Here is a 23,265-nt window from a genome sequence, read left to right on the forward strand (position 1 = left end):
ACCTTGTACATTTTTCCCCCCTTCCCAATAAAGCAGTTACAGTCTCGCACTAACTTCACACAAGCACACACATACATGCGCATACACAAACATGTGCACACACACACAATTATATATACACACACACAAACACAGCCATACACACACAAACACATGTGCATTCACACAAAGGCAGACACACATGCACAAACACACACAGAATCACATTTGCAAATGCACACATACATTCACAAACACACTTGCATAAACACATGTATATGTTGTATATAAACACACATAATTATATACACATACATACATATAAAAAAAACACACACACATGCATACACACTTTTACAAAGTATACATCTTTATGAAGTCTTTTGACATGCATTATATGACACAGTTTTATGCAGTATATTTTACCATGCACTCTATGATACAGCTTTATGAAGTATGTTTGACACGCTCGTATGATGTGATGCATTTTTATGTAGTATTTTTTAAATGCACAATACTGCACATTATGACAGGTGCAATAGCTGAGTGGTTAAAGCGTTGGACTTTCAATCTGAGGGTCCCAGGGTTTACATCTCGGTAACGGCACCTGGTGGGTAAAGGGTGGAGACTTTTCTGATCTCCTGGGTCAACATATGTGCAGACCTGCTAGTGCCTGAACCCCCTTCATGTGTACACTCAAGCAGAAGATCAAATACTTGCGTTAAAGATCCTGTAATCCATGTTAGCGTTCGGTGGAACTAGAACATACCCAACACGCACACACCTGAAAACAGAGTATGGCTGGCTTCATGGCGAGTTAAAAAAACAGCCATGCATGTAAAAGCCCACTCGTGTACATACAAGTGAACGCGGGAGTTGCAGCCGACGAACGAAGAAGATGCACATTATGTGACACATCTTTAAGAAGAATACGTTATGATGCACTAAATCAAGTAAATGACACATCTTTATTCACATGAATAACAGCCAGTACCTGCCACCAGTTGGGGTCGGCCATCCTGACGATTTCCAGGACGTCACCCACTTCAAAGGGGAGACCAGTCTCTTTGCAAGGCAGCAGACGATCTTTCATTGGATCGTAATTGAATTTTGCTCGCATGTAGATCTGCAAAAACCAGCGTTGATATCCATAAAACTAACATCATGCAAGCACTCTTTGAGAGTGCAATAACAACCAATAGGAATAAAAAGAGAAAAGCTCAAAATAAACTACCAATACTTGATGACATACAATCATTCTCACAAGCAATCTTTAGTAAAACATATACATATAAAAACAAAACAAAACAACAAACAAAATGGAACTAAGTGTAACAGAAATTACAGAAGCGTAATACACATCAGCTCGAACTGTGTGTCTAGTCATTCGGATGAGACGACAAACCAAGGTCCCCTTTGCAGCACGCACTTGGTGCACTAAAAAAGACCCCACGGCAACAAGAGTGTTGTCCTCTGGCAAAATTCTGTAGAAGAAATCCAGTCTGATAGGTACACAATATATATATATATATATATATATAGAGAGAGAGAGAGAGAGAGAGAGAGAGAGATCTAAAGAGAGAGAGAGAGAAAAGAAAAACAAACACATCAATCTGTCACGTATTCCAAATTTTCGGAACAGTCTCATTCCTTCCTCAAGGGATAAGTTGTTACATATCCATGCACTCAAGGCCTGACTAAGCACGTTGGGTTATGCTGCTGGTCAGGTATCTGCTTAAGCAGATGTGGTGTAGCATATATACGAATTTGTCCGAACACAGTGACACCCCCTTGAGAAACTGAAACTGAAACTAAATACTGAGTTGCAGCAGTAGCAGCAGCAGCACCACCACCACCACCACAAGTAGCAGCAGCAGCAGTAGCAGTACCACCACCACAAGTAGTGACTGTAGCAGCAGTGGCAGCAGTAGCAGCACCACCACCACCACCACCACCACAAGTAGTAGCTGTAGCAGCAGTAGTAGCAGTAGCAGCAGCAGCACCACCACCACAAGTAGTAGTTGTAGCAGCAGTAGTAGCAGTGGCAGAGCCGCTACCAATAGTAGTTGCTGCAGCAGCAGAAGTCGGAAGCATCAGTCTCACCGGTTTGGTTTCCAGCTGCTTCTCGTAGGAGGGGACGACCTTGAAGGTGATGGTGGGGTCGGAGTCCCGGATGACCTCCATGAGCTGTTCCGGCGTGCACACGGGTATTCCGTTCACCTCCCGCACTACGTCGTTCACGTTCAGCAGGCCTGACAGGTGAAAGCAGTGAGATAGGAAACGTGATGGAATAACGAAGCTAGGGGAGTAAATGATTAAAAAACAAAGGGTGGTGACTCTCTCCGTACACAAGGTACGCAACTTCCAAGTCAATGCAACCATGTGTTTGTTCTGTATTGTCCGTACATTCTGTAGTATATAGGAAATTTTCTATCTAAAATTGCGTTTAAATAACATACTTACCATGACCCACTAGTGCAGTCTCCGGCAGGGGTCTGACATTCCTGTCCTGTGCAAACTACCATCCGCCTATGCGGAGAAAACGAAAGTAGCTACATTTAAAGTCTATGCCAGTCTTGAATATAAAGCTAATTTGTGTGAACACATTTCTTCTGTCATTGCTGCAGTGTGTACACGACAGATGATTGGTATAAGGACAAGCCCGGAGCTTCCTCTTTAGAGGAAGTGTCTGGGTTTATTCCGATGGAGTTTTCATTCACCTGTGTACTCGTTGAATCAGTAGCATACACAGCAATGACTTCAAGTTGTGTGCCTTGTGTTTGGAGAGAGTTACCACTCTTTGTTTATTTGTAAGATAGAAAAGATATGTCTATATCTAGCCAGCTATCTCAGTGTATAAATCCATCTCTCCCTCTTTCTTTCTTTCCCTCTTTCTCTATCTCTTTAAATCTATGACACAAAGAGAGCAGATACAGGTCCCAGATACCAGAAAAAACAGGAAAATTCAGGAACACTATTCCACAGCACTTCAGAGGAAAGAAAGGAGATCAGATACCTTGCCTGTCAATCAGACAGCCTTGCAGGATGCGCGCGATCACCAGCTCATCTTTCTCGTCCAGTTTGACCGTGATTCCCTGTTGAAACACACCCACACATATGGTTTTCTTAAATCATGGTTAATCTGCCTAGAGGCTGCAATGACGCCTGCCTTGTTCTGATTGAACTGGTTGTTTCGGGAGGATCAACATGTCACTGAAGTTTGTCAAGCATAAACTCTGAGCTGAAAAAAAAAGGAATGTAATAATAACAATAATAATATTTTGTACTTATATGGCGCAAACTCCTCATATAACAGGCTTTAAGGATCTTACATGAGACAATACAAATACAATAGTGCATTATATGATATGATAGTCAGTCGTGTCCGACTATGACCATCAGAACAGCAGAGGAGGCAACTGCTGTTCCGACTATTTGGGCTAGAATTTGATTATAGTGGAGAGTGTCTTGCCCAAGTTACTGCATTATTCCACACAAGAGCACATGAGGACATAGTAGTGGAAATCAAAATCTATAATAATTTTACTAAAAACTCCAATGCAATACTACATTGCACTGGACAATGACCCAAAGAAATAGTAATGGGACACTTTGACCTCTTTAGCAATAAAATGATTGGACATTCTCACCCCTTGATATGTCTATGATTGGACATTCTCACCCCTTGATATGTCTATGTCCATTGCTCATCCACATCCCTGCGACCCCCATCTGAACTCATTCCAACTCAAGGCATGAGTTGACTTGTATCATGATTACTTCCCCTTTTGGCAAGGCACGTGTATTCTTGTACGGACACACTATTCTGATTTTGTTTATTCTTACTTTGTACAGCTGGCATTCTAAACTGAACTGTTTATGGATTCCAGAAGCATGAAAGCAAAGCTTTGTTCAAGCAATTAAATCATCAATTTTCGCCTTTTTTTTTTTTTTTGCTGCCCCATCATCTGCACCATTTCAGTGGCATTACTCCCACGCCGCTCATTTAAATTCCCCCATACACGGCCACACCCAGGTTCATCCGTCGCAGTTCCAGCGTCAGCAGTCCACAGGGAACCATCGATGTTAGGTCGCCAGGAGGCCACACACCAGAGGAGACCCTGCACTGCTGCTGAGTCACTTCGGTGGTGTTCAGTGGTGCCAATTTTCGCCATTTTAGTGAATCACCCCCCTTTTTTCTTTTCTTTTTTTCACTGCAGTGGTCTCAGGTAGTGCTGGTCCATGGGAGTTGTAGCAGGGATGTAGCTGTGGGGTAGAATGAGTTAATGACTACCAGAAACAATCATCTTACAAGTTCATTTGGCATTTTGTAGATATTCAAAAAAACAATGTATTTTTGTATTTGTATTTGTATTTCTTTTTATCACAACAGATTTCTCTGTGTGAAATTTGGGCTGTTCTCCCCAGGGAGAGCGCGTCGCTACACTACAGCGCCACCCATTTTTTTTTTTTTTTCCTGCGTGCAGTTTTTTTTTTTTCCCTATCGCAGTGGATTTTTCTACAGAATTTTGCCAGGAACAACCCTTTTGTTGCCGTGGGTTCTTTTACGTGTGCTAAGTGCATGCTGCACACGGGACCTCGGTTTATCGTCTCATCCGAATGACTAGCGTCCAGACCACCACTCAAGGTCTGGTGGAGGGGGAGAAAATATTGGCGGCTGAGCCGTGATTCAAACCAGCGAGCTCAGATTCTCTCACTTCCTAGGCAGACGCGTTACCTCTAGGCCATCACTCCACCACCCCCCACACCCCCCCACCCCACACACACCCCTCCCTTTCACCCACAAACAGCTGAATTGGAGGGACTCACAAGAGACCCATTTCATTGCAACTGCTTGTGCTGGCCAAATTCCATGGTTAACTGCAACAACAAAAGTAGATGACTACAACTCCCCCCAACCTAACAACAGCCAAAAAATACAACTGAAAATTGTAATGGGTAGTTAATGTGAGATATGAATGGCTTCAGAGCAAAATGGTTCACAAATTTAGCTTTAGTTGAAAACAAGATTAAAAATATAATTTTTATTTTGAGTGTCACTGAATTTGCATGTATTATGTCAATGTATGTGTATATGTAGATGCACATGCAATGTCATACGTATTAATACGCATGTCTTTGCATGTGCATACTGAGGCACAAATGTACTTTGGCCGACTGGATTTTCTGTCTTGCAATTTCAAAGCTGATTTTTTTTTTTCTCTCCTGACATATTCTCTTAGCAGCAGTCTCGGATGAGATGATAAACCAAGATCCCGTGTGCAGCATGCACTTAGCGCATGTAAAAGAACCCACGGCAACAAAACGGTTGCTCTTGGCAAAATTCAGTAGAAAAATCCACTTCGATAGGAAAAACAAATAAAACTGCATGCAGGAAAAAATATTTTTAAATAGGGTTGCACTGTAGTGTAGTGACAGGCTCTCCCTGGGGAGAGCAGCTGGAATTTCACACAGAGAAATCTGTTGTGATAAAAAGAAATACAAATACAAATATTGTTATCTTCTCTTTTTCCTTTATTCTTTCTTTTTCTTCTTTAAAAATTTTTATCTTTATTTTTGGCTCTTATTTGTGGTGGTGTATAAATGTATAATTCATTCTACCCCACCGCTACATTCCTGTTACAACTCCCCTGGACTAGCACTACATGAGACTACTGCAAAAACAAAAACAAAGTGGTTCACAAAGCTTTGTCCGACCCATTTAATCAACAATTCTCCATTTTCATGCCTCCAGAATCCGTAAACGGTTCAGTTTCGAATGCCAACTGTACCAAGTACTCATAAACGAAATTAGAATAGTGTGACCAGAGCAATAGCTGAGTGGTTTAAGTGTTGGACTTTCAATCTGAGGGTCCTGGGTTCTAATCTTGTTAACGGCACCTGGTGGGTAAAAGGTGGAGATTTTTTCCAATCTCCCAGGTCAACATATGTGCAGACCTGCTGTTGCCTGAACACCCTTCGTTTGTATACGCAAGCAGAAGATCAAATATGCACATTAAAGATCCTGAAATCCATGTCAGAAAACCCCCAAAATGGAGTATGGCTGCCTACATGGCGGGGTAAAAACGGTCATACACATAAAAGCGCACTCATGTACATATGAGTGAGCGTGGGAGTTGCAGCCCACAAATGAAAAAGAAGAAGAATAGTGTGTTGGTATGAAAAATCTTGTAAATGGTCCACAAGCGATGTAATCATGGTACGAGTAAACTCATACCTGAAGTAGAATGACTTGATTAAACTGAATGAAAATTAGATTTTTTTTTAAACAGTCATAGAGATGGTCTCACCAGAGGTTCACTGGGCATCTTGTGGACGTTGACAAAGCGAACTTGCTCGGCAGCCATATTGTAAACAGGGGGTGGAGGTTCCGACAGCATCATCGTCTCAAACTGCTCCTCGTAACGTTTGTTGCACACGTCGTCATGTGCCATTAGGAGAGCCTGTCACCACCACGACACGCGTAATGATTATCTGTGTGCCTGTCTTTTGTTTGTTTGAACTGTCTGTTTGTTTGAATTGTTTGAACTGTCTGTCACTGTTTGTTTGAATTGTTCTGTCTCTGTTTGAATCACCTGTCTGTCTCACTGTTTATCTGAATTGTCTCTCTTTTTCTTTGTTGGTTTGTTTGATTTGTCTGTCTGTCTCTCTGTTTGTTTGAATCGTCTGTCTGACTCTCTGTTTGTTTGAATTGTCTGTCTGTCTGTATGTTTGTTTGAATAGTCTGTCTAATAGGAAATTTTCTATCTAAAATTACGTTTAAATAACATACTTACCGTGACCCAACTAGTGCAGACTCCGGCAGGGGTCTGACATTCCTGTCCTGTGCAAACTACTATCCGCCTATGCGGAGCAGACGAAACTACGGCCGATAACCTCCCGGAAGTAGATAACCTCCCCTTTGTCCCGCTGGCTAGCGCCCTCTTTTGACGGCAATATGCCATCACCAGCGCAGCAAGCAGGGAGAACAGGAAGCGGGGAGGACGGGAGGGTCTTAAATTTGGGTCACGGTAAGTATGTTATTTAAACGTAATTTTAGATAGAAAATTTCCTTTTAATTACACATACTTAACCGTGACCCAACTTGTGCAGAATAGCGCGACAAGGTGGAGGGCTCGCCTGTTCTACTGTCTGTGTGCTGTGATGGTCTGTTGTGCAACTACCACAGAAGCGATGGCTCTTGCGCCATCAACCCGCAGGCGTGCGACGTCTTTCTGGTAGAAGTCGATGAGCCATCATCCCTAAAGCGACAGGTGTCCCTCAAGTAAAATTTGATGAAAGTAGAGTGTACTGTGTCGCCTAAGGACATTGGTGCGGGTAAAGAAGACAGAGGTCCACAGCTGTATTGTGGGGGAGGTCTGTGGACCACAGCTGAGCGGATGAGCGTCAATGCAAGGAGGTGCGCATGTGGTTTGATCTGATGATTCCACAACGGATGTGGGCCGAGAGTGGAAGTGATTTTTGTGTTTGAAGGAAACTGTGGCACGAGACAGAGGTAGGTCACCGTGTTGGGCCTGCCTCAGGCATGACCACCAGATCTGTAGAGCTCCTCCATGCGAGCAGACAGGCGATGGGCACTACCCCCCCCCCCCCTTTTTTTGACGTTGTCAAAAAATGACAGCACTGGTATGTTGCCTATGCATAGAATGGCAGACATTTGGCAACAAAAGACTTGATGTCCCTGGTGTCTCTGGGACAGGGTTGTGTAATCGCCCAGGTAGGTACCATCACGAAGGGGCATACGGAAGGCTTGGTGGCTTCTCTACCTGAGTGTGGCATGTTGGAGTAACCTGCAGAAAGTTGTCGGCAGTCAATGGCTGGGTTGGATCAGGCTGTGGAAGTGCATTTCATGTGCCCACAGGTCACTGAGTCTCATTCTGTGGTGGAATTCCCAAATGGAAGAGGGTTTCCATGGGGAAAATTTTTTTGCTGAAGGTTCTTTAGTGAGAAAGGGGACCGGATCCATGACAGGCCTCTGGCTGTGTGTGGTGCGCACTGAGTCTGGGATGGAGCGGGGCGGGGCAGGGAGGTAAGTGGCTCAAGATGTGTTGTACTGGCTATTGACATCAAAGCACTGATCTGACATACGTTTTTAGTATGGCCAACTGCAAGGTGAAAGCTGTATTATCAGTGGTTTCTTAATTGCAAAGGGAAATCATTTGCAGCTTAGTCTTTCACGAATGACTATGTCTCTCAGACTAGAAGTCAAATTGCACTGGGACTTAGTGCTGTAGCCTTAGGCCTAAGTAGCCTTTGGGAACCGTCCCAATGATGAGTCCTAAGGCCCTCTTGATTGAGGGACCGGGGATGCAACTTGGGCAAAACACTCTCTACTATAAATTGTATAATCGAATTCCAGCCCGAATAGACTGGACAGCAGATGCCTCCTCTGCTGTTCAGATGGAGACTGTCGTACACGACTGATTATCATATACTGCTCCTAGGAGGACACCAATCAGCATGGGTAAATCAGGAAACAGCTGCTGTGTGCTTCAGGGACGAAGGTGTTCACCATGCAGGTTATGTTGCAATGTAAGGAAGCCGGAAAGAGTTGACGGGGTCTTGTGGTGCAACCGTGTGTCAGAAAGACATGGTGCTTGCTTCTGAAGTGACAACAAAGTCATCCTCTGACAGGCCCTTGACCGAAGGCTGGGGCTCCATGATGGGATAGCCTGCCTAGGCTAGAAACCCCTGGAAGTGTCTCATTGGAAAGACAGTGCTTGAGGAGGAATGCGCATCTGTAACCACAGCAGTGGTTGTGTGTAGAGGCCGAAAGGATCGGGCAGGGAAGACTAAGTGCAGAAAGTGCTTTCAAACGCCAATTGTTTGAGACTGTTGATGCTGGACTTGTGTTCAAGCAAGGTGATGGGGTGAACTGATGTGCTTGAATGCGGCATCTGCCTGTGCTGGTATGAGTGGGCAGAAAGGTACACCCCTGTGGCTAATGGACGGTTCGTTGTGCTTTGTGGGACGCATCCGTCCTCGTCAATATGCCTTTCTCCCAAATGTAGAGGAAAACAATTATGACCCAGGCCTTCTGCTACTAGAGAGGAGTGGAAGAGATGGGCTGAGGGTGATTGTCTCCTGCCCAGTGGGCAGTTTTTGGGTCCACTATAACTTGGAAGGCAAGATAGACACCTCTTCATGGGAAGGCTGGCTAGGATGTAGGGCCTGTGTGGGGCTCTGTCACAATCACAGTGGTGCAAACCAAGGGTTGTTGTAGGCAAGGGGAGAAAGAAGGGATGCCTTACAAACTTGGAAGGAATGAAGGGCATGTGTGTCCAGAGTGGCACCTCTAAGTTGGACTGCCTCATCCCTCCTTGTGCATCTCCAGCCTTATGGGTGATTGTTGCAGGCAAATGAGTTGGGTTGCCTTGTCCGTCCTTGCACCAAGAGAGGGCATTCTTAGCCCTGTGGGTGTGAAGGGGGTGTGTGTGGATCCCTAAGGACCAGCCACTACTGAAATGTGAAGGAGCATACATTCAGGCGTGAATGAGGCTATTTTTTTTTTTTTTTTTTATTTATGTTATTTATTTATTTATTTTTTTTGTGAGTGCAGTCGTCCTCCAAAAGCAAGGTAGGGATGAATTTATGAAAATGAATACATATATGTGCCAAGGGAATAAAAACTTCCATCAGCTCAAGTGATGATGTCAGAAGTATGCCAATGACAAGAGATCGAGACACAAGAAATAAGTGGCTGTATAAGCATACGTGTAGCGTGCACAGATATACCCAAGTAAATGGGTAAGTGTGCATAATCATCAATGGAAAGGAATCTGTCCATGCACCTACATATGAGATGTACATACGCATATGAATAAAGTGCCAGTACGTAGAGGCAGAGAGTTCTGGGCAATGTGAACAGAAGGCCGCAAATGCAAGTGTGCCTACATTGCTATGTAGGGAATCTCAATGAATAAATGTCAATGAACAGAAATAGAAATATAATTGTACATGTTAATATGAAAGTCGTCTGAACCTATCCAATAAGCACATACACATGTGTATACCGGGGGATAAGTACATATCTATAAGTGAAAGCAGAAATGTGTATGAATGTAGCAATATATCTCATATATATGTATATGTGTGTGTGTGTGTGTATATATATATATATGTATATATATATATGCATATATATATATACATGTATATAGATTTTTTTTAAATATTTATATATATATATATTTCGTGATTGTTGCTTGTGATAATAAATCAAATGGATAGAAGGGGAAATATTGTGATGTATTTCCTGTGGCCAACAGCCTCAGAAAAACAGCAAGAAAAGTGCAGTTGCTATGCAAAGATGTGTAAAGTCCCTGACTGGGCATGAGGACCCAATGAGAAACCGAAAGAAAACATCGTTGGTGGACAGCACGGGGGGCAGGAGTGATGCGCTGTGTCGGCGAAACTAACCACAGCTTCCAGCGCCTAGGTTACAAATGTGGAGTTGCCTCCCTTGGCGCCGAAAATCGTCGAAAAGGAAGGTGTCTTTTGGGCACATATCCCCCTGGTGCGACGTGTCCTCGCTGAACAGGGAGGAGTGTCATGTTGTGTGTGAGAGTCCGTGGTTCGATGCCACCGTAACCGACACAGGTGAAAACGACCGCAAGGGGAATAATTATAATGTCCCTTAGTGCCGTGGGCCTCCCAACCCGAATCGGTCGCCATCGGACGCGAGACGGTCGGGGCATGTGGCATGACGGCGCCGTAATCCAGTGTTATGGGCGTCGTGGACGAGGGGGTGACAAGTCCGTCGGCTTGCCGTGGGATGTGCATCCCCCTGTTGCTGAACGGCGGTCCAATCTCGCGAAAAGCTCCTGCGAGAGGACCGACGTTCAGTTGTCAGTTGTGTGTTGACGGATAAAGTGATAGACAAGATCGGCCCGAGCACTGCCGAGAGGCAGGATCGAGTTATTAATACATTTAAAAATTATCTTGATATTTATTTTAAAAACTTTAAATACAAAACTCATTTACATATTTATTGATTTTTCAAGCACTGCGCACTCAATGTTGAGAAATGCATCAGACATACGTGGGGACTCTCTTTTTCTTCCCCACTTCAAGCGGGTAAAAGGCCTTGTCAGGCCTGCACGCCTTGATATTGATATGACATGATATGATATGAAATAAGAGGTACTCCAACGTGGAAGTGCCAATATCAGTCTGGGTAAACAGCCCCCCTGAGTTTAGTATTCTAAAGTTGAACATTACCACAGCCCCCCTGAGTTTAGTATTCTAAAGTTGAACATTACCCAGAGTTAGGCAATGGGGCAGAAGAATCCAACACTTCCGAAGTTCCAATGGGGCGTGCACGTACCTGCTCTGTGGGCGAGGGGCTGTGCAGACGCAAGGTGCGGCACCGGAAGGCATAGTGGTGCATAATTGCTGCAGCAAGTTAGCGATGAGTTGCTGATTGTTTGGTTGAGTAGCTTGCAGAGACACCATTAGTGGATGGGAAACAGCAGCACTCAGCAGTGTAGTGGGGGGCATTAAGTCCGAAAAACAGGTGAAAGCTGCACTTCATGATAAAAACATTCTGTTTGGTTTTTCTTATTCCTTATTCATTTGTGGTTCATTCAAGCAAGGGATCCACCTTATCACTGCACCGGAAGCGGGTGTGGTCAGCGTCTAAAGTAGGTCACTGAGTTCAAAACAAATGACACTTATTTTCTCGGTTATTTTGTTTTCTTACCCAATTTCACACGTGAAAATGTCCAGAATGTGGCCTCCGAATGTTAATTATGCTATTATGTACTTGCTATGTTATGTGAATGTCTTCAGGAGTGTTTCGTGACAAAAATAATAAAGATAAAATAAAAATAGAAAATAGGTCACAGGGTCAGTGATGCTAACTGGTCGTTGTTTAATCTGAATGTGCACTGTTATGTTGCTCATACATTTTAAAGAACATGTGCATATTTTTCATCTTTCTCTGGGCTACTTGTACCCTAAACAAATTTTTTTTTTTTAAACCCAAAAAACAACAACAACAAACAAAATAAAAATAAAAAAAAAAAAAAAAAAAGAAGGGGGAGGGGAAAAAAGATGTGTCTAGATCTTTGGGTGCCGTTTATGATAGCAACTAAGCCTCTTTTTGAATTTCTTCTGCCATGAGTTGATATTTTGCAAAGTACTTCAGTCTCTTAAGATATGACATTGATGATACTGATACAACAGCTCAAGAATCACCTTTGTTTCAACAATCTCATCCACCCATTTCAGTCTGCCTATCATGCTGACCACAGCACCGAAACCACTCTCCTCCACATCCTGAATAACCTACTGCTAGCGTCCGACTCAGGACAGATCTCCCTTCTCACTCTTCTCGACTTGTCAGCCGCCTTTGACACGATAGACCATTCAATCCTTCTTTCCCGTCTTCATTTTACATTTGGTATCAACGGCACTGTTTTAAACTGGTTCAAATCTTATCTCACTGATCGATTCCAGTCTGTCATTGTTGATAATTTCCAGTCTGAACCCGTTAAAATTGAACATGGAGTCCCACAGGGATCTGTTTTAGGCCCAGTGCTCTTCACACTGTACACTGCTCCTCTCGCTGAAATTATCAACCGCCATAATGTCAGTCATCATTCTTATGCTGATGACACTCAACTCCAGAAGAGTGATACACCTGAAAAACTGTTGTCGCTCTTGCAAGAAACATCTAACTGCTTCCTGGATATTCAAAATTGGATGACTCTAAATAAGTTACAACTGAACGTGGACAAAACTGAAACAATGATCATAGGAACTAAACAAAAACTCTCTTCCATTACAACTAATACAATCAAACTTGGCAGTACATCCATCCCTCTGTCCAGTTCAGTCAGGAACCTCGGCGTTGTCCTTGACAACACACTGTCCATGCAAACATTTATCAATCAGACATGTCAATCCTGCTACTGTCAACTGCGGCGCATCAGTTCCATCCGGAAATATCTGTCCATTGACGCAACATCTAGACTTGTCGTTTCTCTCATTCTCTCTCACCTTGACTACTGTAACTCTCTATTGTCTGGTTTGCCTGCTTCATCCATTCAGTCCCTTCAGCACATACAAAATTCTGCTGCCCGACTCGTCCTCAGAAAGAAAAGATCTGAGCACATCACTCCTCTTTTGCAACATCTCCACTGGCTCCCTGTCTCACACCGAATAAAGTACAAGATCAGCACTCTATGCTACAAATGTATTCACAAATCAGCCCCTTCCTATCTCTGTGGCTGCCTTCACCTCTACACTCCATCTCGCTCACTACGATCAGCTTCGGATCCACTCCACTTACGCATACCCAGATTCAAACTCTCGACTGTTGGCCGCCGTTCTTTCTCTGTCTCTGGACCTTGCAATTGGAATGAACTTCCTCTTTTGTTTCGTCAAGTCTCCACACTCAGCTCTTTCAAGTCTGGCCTTAAAACCCACCTCTTCCCAAAATAGCCTCCCTTCCCTGCCTCTTCCTTGTCTTTAGTTTGTCCAGTTTTAGAGTTATGCGTGCGTGAGAATGACTGGTGCGAAAGCGTTTAGATTTGTCTCTGCACAAGATTCAGCGCTATATAAGTACCATTATTATTATTATTTATTATATACTTGTAATTAAAGAAAATCAATCATAAATCTATGAATGTAAGTATAATCAAGGTCGATCAGCTCTGCCAATTTCCAGAGGCACCACACGCATGTCTAAAACATTTTTGCTTGGATACGTTTTTAATTCATATCAAGCATTCACCAAAAACTGCAAACATATACGCTCAATTCGCTTGTTTTGCCTTTCTTTCAGCACTGACAGACAATATCGTACTTACTAGATTCAATGTGGAGAAGAATGATTGTAGAATAGTAAAATCCTTCTCATTCTCATAAGGGTAAAGAGTGCTTCCAAGGAAGGGTGGTGGGTCTTGTCGCTGATGCCTGACTGCCTTCTGTCCTGCAGTCCTTTACAGCAGTCTGATGTGGGAGGATAAGGAGAAATTTGAATATACCGTTGCGCACACTGGTGACTGTAATTTCACATTTCACTTTTTTTCTTGCCCAGGGCATACACAGGTTGGTCCAATGACTCCATGCTGCCCTGGATGCTCCACCGCAGGCTGCACGACGTCCATTACATGTTTTGTCACTGCGATTCAGTGCACATTTTCTGATAGCATAGCCAATGTTGCAAGTCTGTCTGTCCAGATACTCATGACGTGCAGCATGGAAGTCTGACCAGGAAAGTGTACCAGTGGCGATCTCACGTTCATCTTCAATGACACCTTTGCAGTGACTTACTTATTTGATGTTTGCCTCTTGACTCCTTCTGGACCATAGGGATGCAACAGTACTCCAGCGGACTCGGGTTTTGGCTGCTCTCTTCAGCCGGGTCTATGTCCATCCGGCTGTGCCTTCATCTCATCCTCCAAGCTTCTTTTCCAGGTCTGCTTTGGTCAGCCAGCTCGCCTCTTGTCTTGTGGTGTCGTCTGGAGGCTTTCGAAGGGTATTGCTATCCAGCCCCATTTCCTCTTCCTGATCTCCTCACTAATGGGCACCTGGTTGGTTCTTCTCCAGAGGCAGGCATTTGATACTGTCTCTGGTCATCTGATCATTTGAAATACGGTGCAGGCATCTATTGATGAAGGCCAGTCGTTTGCTTGTGTTCGTCTTGGTTGTTCGCCATGTTTCAGAGCCACACGAGAGGACTCCTTAACGTTGATGTTGAAGATCCTCAGTTTGGCGTGAGTGGAAAGAGATGAAGAGTTCCAAATTGGCCGCAGGGTGTTGAAGGCATGCCTCGCTTTGTTGATGCGGTTCTTGATGTCTTCATCCGCCCCTCCATCCTTGCTCACTACGCTGACACCTTTGCAGTACACCAACCATTCACTTTCAGTGTTGCGCGTCTTGCTTTCAAGTCTGACGGCTGGTTTTGCACTGACGTCACATGGTGGTATTTAGACATCTTTGGAGGTCAGAGCAACTGGATGCACTTTTGTGTAGGTGACAGGGGGGGGGCATTATTTCCATTCTGGCTGACACCGATTGCTGAACTAGGGGTGTGAAGTGCATAATTGCATCTGCGTCTTCATGCTTATTCTGCATCAAATATCCCATGGAAGGTGTCTCCCGCTGTTGTCAATCTTGAGATGTGGTCAATTTTGTCGACCGCTCCAACTATGTAAATGTTTGTCATCATTCTTGGCGGAAGAACTACACCGTCTGTTTCAAATTTTTGCTATATACTGTTTGAAATATCTGTTGAAATAGACAACACATGCGTGTATGAGATTCCAAGGTCAAGGCTATGAAGGATTTCAACCAGCCCTTTCTTTCTTGTCTGACAATGAACTTAAGGCCAGTAGATTAGGAATGATGTCTGTGTCCTGTTGTCTGTGTGATGTTGCTTTTAATTATTTTTTGCATTTATATGCAATTATCTGTGATATACTGACAACAGTTTGAATCTGGTGTGGAGTGGTTAATTCTTCAATGGAATCTGGCCCACTGGTCATCATGCTGATGGGCGCTTTTAAGGTGAAATGTATACAATTTTCTTGACATTCTGTGGATGAATTTGCCATTGAATGAACTATCTAGCTACAACAGATCACTTCTAATCAGCTCAGCGGTTTTTGCCAGATGTGAGGCTTCTGAATCATAACTGCGTGTTTCTTGACGGTGTCACCGAGGTTTTTGTCAAACATTAGGAGAGTTCTCTGCCTTGTAAAGTGGCAATGGGGTCTGGAAGAGCTGTGCGAAGTTTATGTTTGATACGTGATGAATGCACTTCAGTTTGCTCGATTCCTGATTGTGCCAGTCCATACGTGTATATTCTACACAACTGAGACATATCATCGTCCATGTCTTTATTTTTCTCTCGTGAGTTTGCATTTGACAGATTGTCAGCACGTCCATAGAGTTAAATGAGCATGTGTATGGTACACATCTATTGTTACCATGTCCCCTGAAGCAAATTTAACTAAAAGACTTCTATCCTGAAGCTCTTCTGCACAGTTTCTCATCCTGTAATCAAGTCCTAAGTCCAGCTCCTTGCAGTATACCCTCATCACTGTTTAAAAAAAATGCATTAATTTATTCTCATGAATACCAAACAGGTTTCTTGTTTTCACAGGACTAGCACTGGATTTGAAATTCTTATATATATATATGCTCCCAGTCTCCTTTTAGAGGTTGTCCCTGCTTTCCTCTGTTCTACATCTCTTCTGCCACTTAGAAAAATGTAGAAACGTTGCTTCATATCTATCTCCTTCATCAAACAAAGACAGATCAACAGAATTGGGCAATGTCCTAATCTTTTAAAATCAGCAAAGGTTTCAGTAACATAGGCGTAACCAGCACATTCTCGCTTGGTTGGGCAGGTCAAAGTTTCTTGTGATGCTGTTTGACATAACGCACAAAGATTCCAGTTGATTTCCACCACGACTTGGACTGTGGCGGATCACAGCAACCACATACTTGTCTGCATTGACATGACATAACTCTCTCTGAGAACAAAGCAAGACAGTTGTGGCGAGCTCATTTCTTTAAGTTTCAATTTCACATTGTTCAGAACCCTGTCGACTGTGAAGGCCTCTTCAGGGCTATATGCTCTAATCATACGAAAAAATCAATTTAACCATACTTCCTTACAGAATATGCAATCTACAGGGTTGTCAATAGCTACCATTAAGTCCATAAATTAATTAGCTTATTTTGTCTTGTACAAACCAAACAATCTCTTTTTAATTTTCTTCTCTCTCTCTCTTTCTCTCTGTGTCATTCTTTCTTTCGTTATTTATTCATTTATCTATTTATTAATTTATTAATTCACTCATTTTGTAAACTGTACAGTTACAGTTATATAATACTTTCATCTAAAAATTAAACGCAATAGCAATACCCTATTGTTGATTACCACACTTCAATAGCAGATTTTTTTAAATGATTTTTTTTTTTTTTTAAAAGAAAGAAAGAAAAAGGCATAACACTTTCGTTTTAAAAATCTAACTTTTGTCGCTAAGGATTGCCGTACTTCAGTTTCTGGTCTGCCATGGGCGATGAGAACAACCAAACCAGCGCAGTGCGCGCTAAGCGCCAGTCCCTGAAATAGGGAAGGTGCTGACAGCTGCGGGTCAGGCCGGGGTCACGCCACATCCCGCCTTGCTAAATACTATGGTGTACCATTCGCGTGTGAGTGGTATAAATGGTCTTCGTAATTAATTTTAATTAATTTTTACGCTTGCCACAAGCCACTGGAAAAGTGGATCCCTCGCTTAATGGGTTCATTAGGACTTATTGTACATGTATGTCAATTATTATGTTTTTATCACAAAGTGCAGGATTTATACTTAATGCCCCCTACTAGTGTGGCAGATGGGGTCATCACCGCATAGCTTGGTAGGACCGTGCACGCACTCGCACTGAAGGCGAGGAGCAGTGCCGGTGCAAGGGAAATAACTGTGGCGGTCACCGGCAAGGGTGCCGAAGCAGGGGTTACCTCCCTTGGATCGGGTGATCCGGACAAGGAGGGGGGTGCACGCGTATGGGCAAGCGTGTCCCCTAGTGGTCCACCTTCCTCCCTACACCAGGGGAGGGCACCCCTACGCGCCTCGGTCGCCATTGGATCCGAGACGGTCGAGGCATGCCGCGTGGGGAGTCGCGTGATCCGATGTCACGGCCGCCACCACGGACGCATCGCACATAGGGCCCAGTCTAACGTGCGGATCCAAAACAAGCTGCCCTTTTTTTTTTCTTTTTTTTTCCCCAAAGGGATTGTGGCCATTCCATTGGTGCAACTGTGGGTATGGGTAAAGAGATAAAGGAGATCGACTCGTACACTGCCGACTGGCAGGGCCGAGAAAACGCGGATCGCGTCGAGTGAGTTCGCGGATCGATAAAAATGACATTAAAGGTAACACTGACCTGAGTGTGTGACCACAAACCTCTAGAAGTCACCAGAGGAGGTGTAGGAGGTGGCGGAGGTCTGGAGTCAACCGGAGGGAGCGGAGGAAGTGGAGAAGGCGGCGGGTTGGCGTTGTTGAGAGGGCCAGGAGTAGAGGGCCCAGAGTGTCAGCGAATCGATTGCGATCGTGCCTTAATTTTAGCACGATTCCCCAATTGAGCTACATAATTATGTGACCTGGTTGGAGACATAATTTGACAACAAACAAGAACGCCAGAGAATCGACAGACAGGCAGAAAATACGGAAAAAAACTTAGCCGTATGAAGAGCACAGGAACAGGAGTCATGATGGCTGCCGGAAAAAGAGGGCGCTAGCCAGCGGGACAAAGGGGAGGTTACCTACTTCCAGGAGGTTATCGGCCATAGTTTCGTTTTCTCCGCATAGGCGGATAGTAGTTTGCACAGGACAGGAATGTCAGACCCCTGCCGGAGTCTGCACTAGTTGGGTCACGGTTAAGTATGTGTAATTAAATGTTTGTTTAAACTGTTTGTTTGAATTATCTGTCTGTTTGCTTGTTTATCTGTTTAAATTGTTTGTTTGTCTGTCTGTCTGTTTGAATAGTCTGTCTGTCTGTTTGTTTAACTGTCTGTTTGCTTGAATTGTCTGACTGTCTCTTTGTTGGTTTGTTTGAATACCTTGAAATGGGGTGTGTCCATCACGCTGCGGAGTTCGGCAGCTGCCTGGTTGCGGGTGGCTTGCACCCCGCACAGATCCAGCACATCTCTGGCGGTCTCCACCGCCTCGTGGTCACGGGCCCTGGGGAGCTTCACCTCCAAGTTCTCATGAATCTGCACATCACACCCACAATGAATCTGTACATAGTGGGCTTCAAACGCCTCCCGTAAAACAATTATGATAGTCAGTCGTGTCTAACCATGACCATCAGAACAGCAGAGAAGGCAACTGCTGTCCCAACTATTTGGGCTAGAATTTGATTATAGTGGAGAGAGAAGAAACAGAAGAAGAAGGGGGAGGAAGGAGGAGGAGAAGAAGAAAAAGGAGAAGAAGGAGGAGGACGACAGGGAGGAGGAGGAGAAGAAGAAGATGATGAATGGACGATTGTCGAGCTCTTTCATCTCTAGGAGGGGCGTCAAAGCACTTTACAATAAATATCATCACACACACACACGCACACACACATGCACACACACACACACACAGAGTTACTTTCAAAGGGAAAAAAGCATAAAATATGTTCAAAACATATACAACTGTAGACAGTGAAAAACACAACCCCAAAAAACAAATACACAAAAACAAAAACCCCAACATAGTACAAATTAAAAACATAATCATAGTCATACATGCATGTAGACAATCAATGAATCATGGCAGTCCATTTTATGTGTGATTCAGGGCTTTAAGAATTAACCCTCTCACATTCACACAGATGAACTGTTCATAGTGTTCGTCTGTGGCTGGAGTGAACATCAGAAACTTAAAGGAACATTACAGATCTACTTACATCTACAAGCTGTAACAATGCTGGATCTTCAAAAATCTTTCTCAGGAAATCCAGTTCCCTATCTTCTGCTCCTGCCACCTCCAAATCGTCCACATTGTCACGGAGGAACTCCACCCCATCTGGTGCGACAAACATGGCACAATGTCAGTATTGTCTGGTACATAATACAGTATATACTGACCATCCTGTTCACAACACATAGCACAACATTCTGATACACACTAAAACTAAAGGAAAAAAAACAACACAATAACCTGATACACATTAACACAGATGGCAAAAAAACCCAACACCATACATAATACAACGACAATCCATCTAATATATATTTTGAGAGAGAGAGAGAGAGAGAGAGAGAGAGATCAATACATAATACAGCAATCATCAGACAGTGACAATTATATATAATACAGTACACACAACAATGATCATGTGGCATGTATACATACATATAATTAATGATACATACATACACACATACACGAGTATGCGTAGTGTGCGTGCATGTGTGTGTCTCTGTGTGTGATGTATTATGCAGTAAACTTATGTAGTGTATTGGATAAAAGAACACACACACACACACACACACACACACATATATATATATTATATATATATATATATATATATATATACGTTACAACACATGATATATCTACCTCACTGAATTAATGCACTATATGTATAAACAGAAAAATGTTACCTTTCGCACTTAAGGCTTCTGTAGTTGCTGTAGGCATCTTGTGGTTTTCTGTGAAATGTCAAGCAAAATCTGGAAACACACACACACACACAGAGTGAGTCTCAGAACTATACCTGTAAACATTAAAAATAATATTTCAGCCAAAGTGTGCACTTGTTTAAGTAATATCATGTAAGACAATGTGAACTTGTGTGTGTATATGTGTGTCACTGTGTGTGTGTGTGTGTTGTGCATGTGTGTGTGAGAGAGAGAGAGAGAGAGAGAGAGATTGTGTTATATGTAATTATGAATAAATCCCTAATATTCTGGCACATCCATGGACAAGCAGCAGCAACAACCGAAGCCTTTCAATGAAATTTAACTAAGTCATTCATTTATCATTAGGTATTTGTGGGGATGTAGTGTGTTTGTATAATCATTTCCTTAAGTTTATTTCTTAACACTTATTCAGTCTTATTCTCATTCAGTAATTTGCCTTCTATACATATATATTTAATTTTAATACACACTGCAATACATTTTTACTTATTTCTATGCTTATGTTGTGTAATTCATAAATCCTATTTCATTTAACTTTAAGTCTAATATTTTAGATATCTATACCTATGGCATATATATAGGCTCTCAAGGCCCAGTCCATCATAAAGGCTTATACTATAGTCCTACCACTCGGTGTTTTTTGTTGTTATTTTTCCTTCTTTTGAATAAAGCAGATGTGGTGTGTGGTGTTGTCTATATGGACCAGTCTGCATGGTGTGATGATCCTTTGGAACTGAATATGAAGCTGTCAAAACTTATTAACAAAACTAAAACCATGTGGGTTTTTTTGTTTGTTTTGTTTTTTTCTGTATCTACAACGTGGTTCTTAAATCTCATAGTCATACAGTTGGGCTTATCTGGCATAGAACAGTTAAAAATGTCATATGAACTAAACAAATCATTGCAATGTTGTTGCTTTTTTACATTCTGTTCTCATTCAGTCATTGCTAGAAATGACATGATATATATGATTATGTATATACATAAACATATTTTTGTCTCCCACTAGTACAGATAAACAATATTCAACCTTATAATCAATTTATCGACACCATCTATTCATGGCAGGAGACAGAACGGCAAAACATGTTAGGCATCCGACTCTCGCATGCTGATAATCGTAAAGTGAGATATCATTTCCGGGTTGACACCTGTATGTATCGAATCGTCCGGTTCGCGGTGTGCAGACGACCGCAATCGAAACTCAGCTGACCAAAGTAATATTCTCCTCACCATGCACCAATGTAGGCAGCAAAATAACAACTAAGCCTTAACTTGAATACATATAAGTCGACCATTCGGACAATGCGACAGCGCAACAAACCGTCGCAGTTAAAAAATGTTCTGATCTGGACAGCTTTGCGAACAAGTGCGAAAGAGCTCCGGCCGCCATTTTAGGGAACCGATGACATGGTTTCGTGACAGAAGTTACCGTGCGCGTATTTTGACCCAAATGGCCTCGGAAAGAGGATGCAAACTATTTGACTTTCATCACAGATAATATTCCGTCATTCGAGTCATCCGATTTGATTGGATATCAGGGAAACAGTGCCTGAATGCTCACCTGTATCTCCGTCACTTGAGCTTGGTAAAAACCATGTTACCTGTGTCACGTGACACAACTTTTTCGTGAACTGAGCGTTCATTGGTTGCGTTATGCTCAATGACATTTTCTCCCGCAAACCCCGATATAGTTTGCATGCCCCGTTAATTTTGACCTCAAGTTTAATGCTTTCATCGCTGATTCAGCGGCATACCAGTCAAAACTGCACGGAAATAAATCCCATTTACGCGGCACCACCGCTTCCACACTGTCTTCGTTTATTTGCTTCATTTGTTTATATATTTATTTAGTATTGTTATCATTGTCACTCTTTTTCGCTGCATTTTATTTGTTTTTATCTGTCTGCTTACTTTGATATAATTTCTTTTATTTATTTTATGTTATTCGTTTGTTTATTCACTTGTTTAGTTTACGGTGTGTGTGTGTGCCGGTGTGTGTGTGTGTGTGTGTGTGTGAAAGTTGTGTGTGTGTGTGTGTGTGTGTCATGTGTGTGTGTGTCATGTGTGTGTGTGTGTGTCATGTGTGTGTCATGTGTGTGTGTCATGTGTGTGTGTGTGTGTGTGTGTCATGTGTGTGTGTCATGTGTGTGTGTGTGTGTGTGTGTGTGGAAGTTGTGTGCTTGGCGCGTCGTCGTGCTCGTGCGTGTGCGTGCGTGTGTCACGGTGTCACATGTGTCACGGTGTGTGCGCGCTGTAGCGCGCGCACCGGGCATGCAACGCCGGCTATTATATACGTACCCGTCTCTTTCGCTGTTTTGACTCCGGCTGATCATTTTCCTGTATCAGTCGATCAGTTCTGTCATGCTCATCATATATACCCCCACCATGATAAAAGATTATGACTCGATAATTCTTCTGACTGAGTCGATCCCGCCAGGGTGTACTGATGTGAGACGTGACGGTGATGATCATCAGCAAAAAGCAGGGTAGAAATTTATCCCGCACTGACACTGACTGAACTCAGTGAAGGACACACGGGAAACCGACTGAATGATGACTGAGCGCCCAATGGCATAGTGTCTTTGTGTGTATGTGTTCGTACTACATGTGCGTACGTGCACTGTGCGGCGCGCATTGCGGATGTTCCGTGTGTTTGTCATCATCATTGACGCCAGTGATCCACTGGATATTGATATTGAATATCAGCTCATTGTCTGAGAACGGATGTGACCGACTGGGACAATATATAACTGAAGAGCCATCCTCATGGCCATGAGCACGTATTCTCTGACGTTCAAGTTGTTTGCCACTTCATAGCCGGTTCCGTAAATCATGTAACAGGATATCAGTGAGTCAGGGGCGGAAGTTCGTGTAACACAATGCACTCAGTGGTAGACTGCATAAGGGTTTTCAACTCCAGTTTAAAAGGAAAGAATTTAAAACATTCCCGGCAAAAATACAATAAAAAAAAAAGAAGAAAGAAGAACAAACATTCAAACAAATTAAAAAAAAACTTTTTATTGCCTTATTTTCCAAAAGAAAGTCCTCAGCCACTTTTTTTTTTTTTTTTTTTTTTTTTTTTTTTGTCAGTTGTTGATTTTCAACTGTGA

The 23,265-nt window shown here is 43.0% G+C and overlaps 1 protein-coding gene across 3 annotated transcripts in view; it reads right to left on the reverse strand.

Moving 5' to 3' along the window:
* The window catches only part of LOC143293029 (MAGUK p55 subfamily member 2-like), a 45,687-nt gene extending 22,976 nt beyond the window's left edge, over positions 1–22,711 (reverse strand). For 2 of the 3 annotated variants that reach the window (XM_076603840.1, XM_076603838.1), the window contains exons 1-8: positions 21,717–21,763; positions 20,114–20,182; positions 19,411–19,529; positions 18,581–18,733; positions 6,291–6,443; positions 2,996–3,074; positions 2,083–2,231; positions 974–1,105 (exon numbers count right to left, since the gene is read on the reverse strand). In XM_076603840.1, coding sequence (XP_076459955.1) covers positions 974–1,105; positions 2,083–2,231; positions 2,996–3,074; positions 6,291–6,443; positions 18,581–18,733; positions 19,411–19,529; positions 20,114–20,150 — 822 coding nt within the window. In that variant the 5' untranslated portion in view covers positions 20,151–20,182; positions 21,717–21,763. Of the gene's footprint in view, positions 1–973; positions 1,106–2,082; positions 2,232–2,995; positions 3,075–6,290; positions 6,444–18,580; positions 18,734–19,410; positions 19,530–20,113; positions 20,183–21,716; positions 21,764–22,453 lie in introns of those variants that run through there. The other variant, XM_076603839.1, reaches the window with a different exon arrangement.
* Between the last annotated feature and the right edge of the window lie 554 nt (positions 22,712–23,265).

This window comes from Babylonia areolata, chromosome 18 (assembly GCF_041734735.1).
Source record: "Babylonia areolata isolate BAREFJ2019XMU chromosome 18, ASM4173473v1, whole genome shotgun sequence".
In the NCBI taxonomy this organism is placed as follows: domain Eukaryota; kingdom Metazoa; phylum Mollusca; class Gastropoda; order Neogastropoda; family Buccinidae; genus Babylonia; species Babylonia areolata.